At 35.6% G+C, this 10,894-nt stretch overlaps 1 protein-coding gene across 1 annotated transcript in view; it reads left to right on the forward strand.

The window, feature by feature from the left end:
* Window positions 1-3,183, forward strand: part of LOC126819353 (angiopoietin-1 receptor) — a 29,583-nt gene extending 26,400 nt beyond the window's left edge. Inside the window, exons 15-17 of the mRNA XM_050547346.1 lie at window positions 338-475; window positions 2,564-2,663; window positions 3,094-3,183. Of these exons, the coding sequence (XP_050403303.1) occupies window positions 338-475; window positions 2,564-2,663; window positions 3,094-3,177 (322 nt within the window). The 3' untranslated portion in view covers window positions 3,178-3,183. The remainder of the gene's footprint in view (window positions 1-337; window positions 476-2,563; window positions 2,664-3,093) is intronic.
* The last annotated feature ends 7,711 nt before the right edge of the window (window positions 3,184-10,894 follow it).

Genomic DNA, 10,894 nt, shown 5'->3' on the forward strand with positions numbered 1-10,894 from the left:
CAAATTTCCCCTTATAGCACAGTGTATGGCATACGTTTTCACGTGGAGTTTTGGTATATGGTTATGTGGTTTTATTATTGTTTTCACGTGGGGTGGGGTTTTGGTATATGGTTATGTGGTTTTATTATTGTTTTCACATGGAGTTTTGGTATATGGTTATGTAGTTTTATTATTGTTTTCAGATTGAGTTTTGCTATATTATTACATGTAAATAGTTTTGTTAATGTTTTCAGGTGGGAGTTTAATATATTATTATATTGTTTTATTTAGTCATTGTTGTTTTCAGGTGAGGTTTTGATATATTATTATATGTTTTTATAAATTATTATTGTTTCAGGTGGGGTTTTGGTATATTATTATGGGAGATATTTACACTAGGTGGTACACCTTACGCCTGTATAGACACACAACAGTTATTTAACTTTCTCAAGGATGGTTATCGTCTCAAGAAACCTTCACTGTGTGATCAAAATCTGTAAGTTTTTATTTTAAAGCTGCAATTTCATATTTTTAAGTTATATTTTTAAAATTTATTAAAATAAAGCCTTAAAATAGATGGTATCCATAAACCGTCCTACCTTGTTAAAGAATAATCCTATTAATCCTATAATTCACTATTGCCAGCTGAGAAATTGGCAAAAATATCATTTTTAACTTCAAATTCCAACGTTTGAGGGTAGCTAATGCATGGAGGCAATAGGAAAACAAGGGAGGTAATTGTGTTATTATTTCCTGTGTCAATGATTTTTAAGTGTGAGAATGACACCTATGATCGTATAATAGTGAGTTGATAACCTATCGAGCAAAAGACATAGAAATAATTATGTTTTGACTTTCTTAGAAAATATGAAATTATCGCTTTAATCATCTATTAATCCTGGAAGATTGTCGACCGCAATATTTTTAAAGCGCAATATTCTTGAAAATGAATTTTAGGATACAGGAATTTTGATTATCTAATTTTCTACTGATTGGTTCCTCTAGGATGCCGTAGAGCAGGGGCCTGTTTCACAAAATTTTAACTAAGATAAAATCCAAATTTTAGTAATTTGATTGGATAATATCAGGTTGATTTTAGTGCTTAGCCAATCAAAATTGAAGTATCTACTAAACTTTGGATTTTATCTTTACTTAAGATTTCGAGAAACAGGGCCCGGGCGATTATTTACACTGTCAGCCCTCTCGACAGAATGCTTGTCTAAGTGCAAGGATATGTTAAACATTTAAACTATCCCGTCAATTTATAGGAAGAGTGGGCGGCATTATGTACCCCGTTTCTCTATTCTTAACTGTCACGACAACAAACACGTGGTATATAGGGATATAACTACTTCTCTGTTATATCTAATAACACGTGGTATATTTGGATATAACTACTTCTATGTTATTTAATAACACAAGATATATATGGATATAATTTATATATACATGTATCGTTTTTCCTGTTATTTATTAACACAAGGTATATATCGATATATACCTACTTCTCCGTTATTTAAAGGGGCATAATGGGAGATTAGATAATGAGTTGACAGTTCTCGCTATAATAGTTAAAAAGTAGATAACTGCTCCACTCTGAACCGAGATATAGCTTTTCAATTTTAGGCAAAAACCCCGATCATCATTACTAAAGTCGGTACGATAAAAAACAAAGTCTCGATTATCCATATTTACGTTTAATCATCTTTCACAAAATGTATTCCAATCCGCTAAATAGCGCAGGCTAGCGATGGCAACGAGGGTTGATTATGATCTGGATAAGTTCATTAATATCTATTTAAAATAATTTAGATAACATTTCAGTCCTAAAGAAAGACCTGCACTAGGCAGATTTAGCTCTTGAATAAAGTATGTTTAATAACGACGTTTCATGAAACACATACACTAATACATGATGTACATGATATGAGCTGTATGATAAATATACATCAAGTCAGCCTATTATGCAAGCTTACACCAAACTAATTAATAGTAAAAGATTACATTTGAAAACATTACCTGTATGTTACGAAACGTGGTTAGTAAATAACAGAGAAGTAGTTATACCCATATATACCTTGTGTTTGTTGTTAAAGGGACAATAACACTCTTGCTGGGTTGACAGCTCCAAAGAATAAAAAAAATAGCCTTATTCTAAGTACTAGATGTGTTAGTGTCCTACCTGTTGTGTACATTATCCATAAAATCCTATTTTACTTGTCCAGAGGGTTCAAAAATATTTTTAAATCCAAGCAACATTTGAAAAGCTTTACGTCAGGCTTTTCAAATCATTTAGTTATATTTTTCCAATTTTTTAAATTAGGTGTGTTAAGATGAAATTTGTATCATCAATTAATTGGAATATTGTAAAATAGTACATTTTGTTGACCAGAATAAAGATTGGGACATATTATTCAGTTACAACAAGAGTGGTATTGAGCCTTTAATATTTTATCCTGCTTCTAGATGGCATGTGATTAGAATTGATATTCTTAACCTGGCCTTGTTGGAGATGGTTATTAAAGGCATAATATCATATATGTAGGTATGCAATGGTGTTATAAAATATTGTATTATATTTTAGGTATGCAATGATGTTACAATGCTGGAATGAACGACCAGAACGACGACCAACATTTCCAGAAATTCAGGGTAGATTACAACGAATCATTGAAGATAGTCAGGTATATAGGGTGCTTACATAATCTATAAATATATTATCACTTCCGGTTTAGGAGGCATCTACTTCCGTTTTTACAAAACTGCGATTTTCTACCGCCCAATGACGGATAAACAGCTGCTCTCCCGGAAATATGAGGTCACACAACTTTCAGGTGTCGAATTATATTCGGTTCCGGTTTTGGTCGAGCAAGTTCGGAAGCTGGGGGGGGGGGGGTCCGACCAGATTGCCCCTTATTAGTAATGCAGGGCAGATTACCTGGAAAAGAACTAGCTAGTTAACCGCCATTTCAATTCATTTTATTATAACATTAACACAAATTTTCAAACCACTGAGAGGGTGGGGGTAGGGGCGGAACACAGATAATTATTTGGACTGATGGATGTGTCCTTGATTTGAATTTCTCCACATTAATCTGTATATTTTATTTCCAGGTGTATATGAATATAAATACTGAAGATGAATCACAATATGCTGAGATTGATACTGTTAAAGACACTGAGGATAACAAAGACTGAATTATAGTCTTTGGAATTGACACTGTTAAAGACACCGACAATAATAAAGACTGAATTCAGTAAACAATCGTAGCCAATGATAGTCTTTGGAATTGTTACTGTTAAAGACATTGGGGAAAATTAGGATTGAATTCCAGACACATCACATAATGATTGTAGCCTAGTCTAGAATTTTACAGCTGACCAAATACACTGCCGGTAATAATGTTTGGTATTGATGATGTTCACGACACTGGGGATAATAAAGACTGAATTCCAAACAAATAACATTCGATGTAATCTAACCAAGTCTAGACTTACCATATACACTGCCAAATTATAATACTTTGGAAATGTCTATTGGATGCTAATTGCTGAATTGTAATATGCATGGATCCATTAATATACCTTAGAATGAATATTCCAATGATTGATATCTCTGGTCTGTAGTAGATAGATGGTCAGTAGCTAACAGAGTTAAAGCAAACTTCAAAATAAACGACATTTTATAGAAGATGTGTAGTGATTTGCATTTGTATTGGTCTCATAACGCTTCAATTATCTAGTCTAGTCGTAATAGGAAATAATTCCTCCTACTTTCACGGTTAACTTTTCTGCCGTGTGATGCTCTGGAAAAACACCCAAATGCGTCGGAATTTATCGAGGAATGCCAGTTGCTTAAAATGGTGAAACGTGCTCTCTGTAATCGTCACAAACATCATAAGAGATGGGCAGATTCGAAGCCTCTCTTTTTGGTTAAAAGCAAATAATGTACTTGATTGATGTATATCATCAATGATAGATATTACTCATATTAAAATGATTACATTATATACAACATTATGGAATAGTTTGATGTCAATATGACAATTTGGAAAGAATATATAGTAGTGTTACTTGTCAATTATTCAGATTAAAAATGTTTCGGATTTTTAACTCTAATTAAAAGACAACACCCGACTTCCAAGGCCTAAAATAAGTACCCGGCGTGGGCATCAGGAAGAAACCTTGTCATTGCTTATAGTCTACCAAGAGTGTGCCGGAAATGAAAACGTTGCGTGTGCCCAACGAATAAAACCCGTCATTTGTTTATATCCCAACAAGAGAGTGTCTGAAATGAATACTCAACGTGGGTCCCGAGGTCGACAACTTGTCATTGGAAACATTCGAATGGAACTGAACAAGAACAAACTGCAGTCATATAGAATTGACCTGGACAAGTAACTTGTAGATTATATATTCATTTAGGGACCTAATAATATACTGGTATCTTGAAAAACTGAAATCTTGACTGTTATAGAACGTATAAACAAGAATAATTCTGGTGTGAACCCCATCATTTCTTGAAATCAGAAATATTAGAGACCTGCGTGTGTGTGTGTGTTGTTAGTTCCATATTCCCTTCAGGTTTCCAATTCTTGTTTATTTGTACAGCCTATACTCGAAACACCGCTTGAAGGATATAAACCTTAGTAGTGTAATGTTTTATGTGGTTTTACAAACCCAGACATTTTGTGTGTATATTATTCTTCTTTGAAGTTTAATTTGATGTTTATAGTTAAGTCACAAACCGTCGTTATTATTCTCTAATGACCGAATTGTACATTAGATATTATTTTATATCTTTATACACGTATTTTGTTATAACTTAAGTACACGTTTGACAGATGGAAAACAATTGGACTTAAAGAGACATTAATGCTTTGAACATTGTCGTCTGTTGGTACAAAACATATTTTGCCGTGATTAGACCACTTCCAAATAAGATTGTGTACAAATCTTTCGACACATCGGTCAATAAACACGTTTAAAGATGCATTACTATTCATACACTATTATAGCCCCTACAACGGTTTTCGGAGAATTCAGGAGGGAAGGGGGTGGGGGTCTAAGTAAACCAGTCCTTGGATTTTAGTTAATTAGGTTGGTCTAGCTTTATATTGAATAATTATAATGTTATATAAAATCAAATTAGTCAACTACCTTTATATTTTCTTAGTTTATATATCTATGTTAAATGTGTTAATATCTATTGAACGCCACGTCATCGTGTCCAATGTGAGGCCCCTTTAACATCACGTAACCTTTACTTTTTCAGTGTGGTGTCTCTTTAACATCACGTCATATTGTGTTCAATGTGATGTTATTTAACGCCATCTTGCTCAGTCTGGTGTATCTTTAACGCCACGACATCTTGTTCAGTGTGTTACTTATTTTAATGCTAAAATCTGATATTTATATATAAATATAGCCTTAGCTATCCAACACCAAATTTCAGCCTCGGGACAGTCTTAGTGTAGTCACAAATATTAGCAGAGATTGCTAGGCTTAGACATTTTATCGGACAACTGTGTTTCTACCTTGAATTTCAATTACCAAGATGGGATCTAACCACTAACTTTCCCACGCTCTTTACCCATCTCCAGACTGTGGTCTAGTAAAATGTCAGGATAAGGTTCAAAGGCTAAATCATACACCGAATGAGGGGGGGGGGCTGAGCAAATTTTAATCTCGACAATATCTGTACTGTTGGTGTGTACATGGTCAGTCGTCTTTCGTTTTGTTATTTAGTATATCTCTAAATCCGCTTTTTCATTTTGCCCTGACAATTGGGTGTCGCGTTATAAAACCCAAAAGGCTTTTGTCGTCATACGCCAATCGTCATGCGCATTTTACACGACTACCTCGCACCGATAATTGTGGTCTGGCATCGATATAATATTGGCCACGAGAATCATTTAATTTTTGCAAAATTCTCGGTGAAATAATCGGCAATGATAATTAGCCTATACAAAAACCATATTACAGCAGTTACCACCAATAAGATAAGATGCAAAATTATATCGCTTCAACTTTGGATATTCATTTATCTTGTTGTTTCCCTTTACAGTAAACTTAAAACTTTAGACAGCATAAGGATACATTCTAACATATGATTTCATTTTGAATTTAGTTTAAAATTTACTCTGATTGTCAGATATATAGCTGACCGAATTATACAAGTTTTTCCCACGAATGATTTACAATGGGGGTTTATTCCGTATTAATTTTATCATTTGTATATATTTAAATTTATTTTCGGCTAGATTTTTTTCTGGCTGTGAATTATTGTAGTCTGTGTATATTAAATGATACTAGATATCGTATTATTTATGATATGTTTCTTACAAAAACCTTTTGTCTTCGCCTTAACTAGATGTATTGTTTACTTCCAGCGATATCTGTATATAAACTTTTAGATATAGAAAGCTTTAAATTTAGACCCGAAGTTTAAAGTGATTTAAACACTGTCCATTTATAAATTTGAGGTCCAATTTTTTGTATATTTTTAGATTGTATAGATACATATTGTATACAATGGTTTATTATAAATTTCTTTCGTTCTTTGTTTCTTTTTTCGTCAGTCCTGCACCACCGGCAATTGAAACCAAGCTGAAAAATTACACCTTACTTTTTTGGTCAATACCGGAATCGAACCCGGGACCTCCTGGTTAGTGCGCCACTGCCTTACTCGCCGAGATCCCCTATTCGATCCCGGTGTTAGCCGAGAAATTTCCATGTTGGTTTTTATATTGTTCGACGTGCAGGGCAGCTGGCGAGAAATGGTGTCTATGTAACACTATTACAGTGATAACAGATATCAGTTTCGTATATACGGGATTTATTTACATCGGGAACAGGAACATACATACACAGAAACATAAATCAAACAGGAACTAAACTACACCAGGAACATAAACAATAACATTAACACGCAGCGGCTGAACTCGGTTAGTCCATACGCCGGTCTCTTCTCACTTCCCCCCGCCTCGCCTCTGTCCCTCGTCTGCGTCTCCCTAACTGTTAGCAAACTGATGGTACCTTTCACGTGGGTCTACACACACGTTATCATTACTATATATGGAGTTTACAATCTTAATTTCGCTGATTGGTATAAATGTATACAGATCTTATCTACATTGTCCACACATGTGGAATTGATAGCCTTCAATTACGTCCTTATAGATGAATAACAATATCTTATAGTATCAAAACCAGCTGGGGGTCAATAAGTTCTATGCACCTAAATAATCGTTCAATTTGATGAAAGTTATAGAGCACTTTCTCACAACTAGTCTTTCAGATAGCAGAACAGTTGGACGTTAAACCCCATTTCATATCTTTCGGATAGGACGAAACTGATGCATACCATCGGCAACACTTTAAAGCGCCACTGTCAGGGTAAAATTTCCTTTATAACGCACGTCCGTTTTCATTAGGAAAGTTAAATCTCTTGTCTTATCATGAATTTGATTCATTTGGTGGTGCCATCGGCATACAAGTGGTGGAGTTCGTTAAAACGTTATTAACAGAAGTCTAATGATTTAATCTATGACAGCCTACTTACAAGTATATATTTCAAATCACCAGACAAGATGACTGGATAACACTTCGACTTATAAATAGATAAAATATATCATAATATTCAAATATGAAAAAGTAATTTTCTCTATGGAATAAAAAAAAATATACGTCTATTCGTTTGACGGAGTTAAAAATCGCAATAAGTATATTTTGTGCTGGGTGTTTTTGTTTCGTCTGCCATGGAACGAAACCTGTAAGTTAATGGGATATCAACTTTCTTAAAGTGAAAGATAACCATGAAACAAAGGCAGCTTTGTCTAGAGAAACATAGTAGTGTATATGAACGTAATAAATGTCATGTCGTGAGAGGTGATACAATTCTTGAAACAATATATCGTGCGTAGGCTTGGGGTTTTTTTTAAAAAAAAAAGGTCTCTCTGATGGAAAATATTTATAGATATCTTACACAAAGCTAAAATTAAGAAATATGAGAGGCAGTAATTTATTTGACCTTCCATTTCAGACGATTTCATGTTTTGGTTTGAATGCTTTGCAGCATTATTCATCTTTGAAATTCTGAATATAAACGAAAACAAAAATGTCGTCCCCGTCACATGCATTACAAAAGACAATTTTTCTCGTGCTCTTACGACATTACGTTAGGTCATATCTAAATATTAAGGCCATCTACAGATTTCGTCATGGTCACGAGATGCAAAAAGGGTTACGGCACATGATTGTTGCCGGGGAGTGTGGATCAGGGTTTAGAGTATGGGTTAGGGCTAGGTCTTGTGACCTTGACGGAATCTGCAAGTGGCCTTAATATTTAGATCTAACACGTTATGTGATCATTCGGGAGATGTTTAGTTATCAAATGCAAATTATTTATCAACCGATATACGGGGGCGTGTTCCTCGTTTATCAAGGACACAAGGCTAAGTATTAGAACGCCCCTGTTTCGATCCCGTGCGGATTTCCCTTGCCAGTGGTCCATGACGGAGGGCCTGATACGGATAGTGTCTAGTCCTTCGGATTGGACGTAAAACATGAAGTAGTAAAGAATATAAAAAAACTTATTATCGAAGTTTTCAGTCATTAACAGTACGTCTAGTCGTTCGGATTGGACGAAAAATGGAGGTCCCAAGTATACCTTAACCGGTTGAGTTTCTGTTTCTTCCGTCCAAGGAATCCTTTTCGCTGTCTACCATGTGTGACGACAATATCAATTATATTAATGTTTGATTGTGTAAGTTAAACATACATTATGCAAGAGCTAAATCTGCCTATTGCAGGTTTTTCTTTAGGCCTTAAATGTTATCTAAATTATTAATTAGACATTAATTAACTTATCCAGACCATAATCAACTCTCGATGGCATCGGGTTTCTCCGATATTAAACAGTTCAGTCATATTTTGATTTAAACTAAAAATGGAAGAGCGAGACTTAGCTTCGAACAACCATTACGGTGGTTGAAATTATTGCACACGTCTTATCAAACCTTAAAAGGCTAATATATTCGCTCGCAATGACATTTGCAAATTATTCGTTCTACATTATCTATTTTCGAACTATTATAGCAAGAATGGCTAGCTCTTTATCTAAATCTTACATAATGTATCTTTAATTGGGCGTGTCTCGTAAAAACAGTAACTTTGGCTCCCCAAATCTTAAGGGCATATGGTTGTCGTGAAACGACAGGGCAACTGCAAACACAGACGCAGAAGGCGTTAATTTTCTTAAAAAGACTAATAGGCACATAACCTCAACCATTTATTAAATCGATTGGCGATGGGTTTGGTTTCATGGTATGCCTGTCAACCTTCGAACAGATATAGAAATGAAATGTAATGTAATGAGTTTTAACTTCCTACTTTTCTGTAATCTATATCACCCAGACAAATATTCTACCTTCCGTAAGTTGAAGACTAGGGGGTTCTGGGTGACCGAGACTAACTTTTCTGCACCAACCGGGGTAATAAATACGGAGTCATAACCCTACATTTAGTCCGGCCAGCGGCCTATCCACCAACTCTTCGAAATCCAACTGTCAATGGTTCTTTATGTGCACACGTACGGGACCGCGGTTTTAGTGTAATACTTTTAGTAGAATTTTTGCTCGAGAAATAACATATTCGCATAATATGTGATATGTACTTAAAATACTTAAATCAACTTAGGGTTTGAATGACATATTGTGATATAAAAACACTTGTAGAGCCATAACATAACTGGTTCTATGTCAACAACATGTTAACAGATATCTCATGAGAATATTCTTCAGTAAAATTCCATTCCACCATATAAGGGTGGGTTGTCGACGTCATTGGGCTCAATTAACCAATCTCTATAATTATTTACATCATATTTGACCAATTGGATAATTGAATGTCCAAAACCAGTAGATACAAAATTAGGATACTGGTGAGAATTCGCCAGACTTCTATTAGGTTCCAGAGAGCTTCCATCCTAGACAGCTGCGAGGCTGGCTAGGGTAGAGAAATGGTTTTAGCTAGTATTGTTATCTATTATGCTTGTATACCTGTATTCAGCTATATATATGTAAAATGTAGAAGCAAACTGTTGCATTGTTATTCCTGGTAAGACAAACGTCTTAAGAAACTGTAAGAAGTAAATACACGACGTGAAGCAGAAGTAAAGACAGCTAGAGACAAATTCTAGACGATCACAAGGCTACAGAAATATGTAGTAAGAAAAGATGCATGGGTCGTATGTAGGATGTGGCGAACGGTTTCCGACATATGCCCGCTCTCCACGTCAGACAGAAGACCTATGGTGCTACATTAGTCCGAAGGGCTAGGCCTTTAGTCCTGTACCACTGACAAGGGAGAGAGAGAGAAATGGGGTTAAGCCTTCAATCGACACAAACTATGTCATTTCTAACTTATGGTTCAGTTTTTATTTCAATAATTCGTTTAATCGTATGGGTCTTTACATGGGGGTTAAACGGGAGACCCAGAAAAACCACGGGGATGGACAGGCGATCCTACTCCTTGTCACCTACAAATGGGCTCGAAACCTGCAAGCCACACATTGACTCAATGACAGACGTTATATGATCTAATAACGCCCTAAACTCCACACCCTACCGGAAAGGAACGAAAGGAGAGAGAGAGAGAGAAATGGGGTTTAACGTCCACTCGACACAAACTAGGTCATTTCGGGACTAACATATGGTTTAATTTTATTTCAATAATTCGCTTGCGCATAGGGGTCTTTAGCAGTGGGAGGAAACCGGAGGACCCGGAGAAAACCCACGAGGTTGGACAGGCAACCCTACTCCTTGTCACGTACAACCGGGGATTCGAAACCACGCCAGTCGACTCAATGACAGACTTTACGATACAGCGCGCGCACGCTAACCATTCAGCCATC

This window comes from Patella vulgata, chromosome 4, assembly GCF_932274485.2.
Source record: "Patella vulgata chromosome 4, xgPatVulg1.2, whole genome shotgun sequence".
Taxonomy (NCBI): Eukaryota; Metazoa; Mollusca; class Gastropoda; family Patellidae; genus Patella; species Patella vulgata.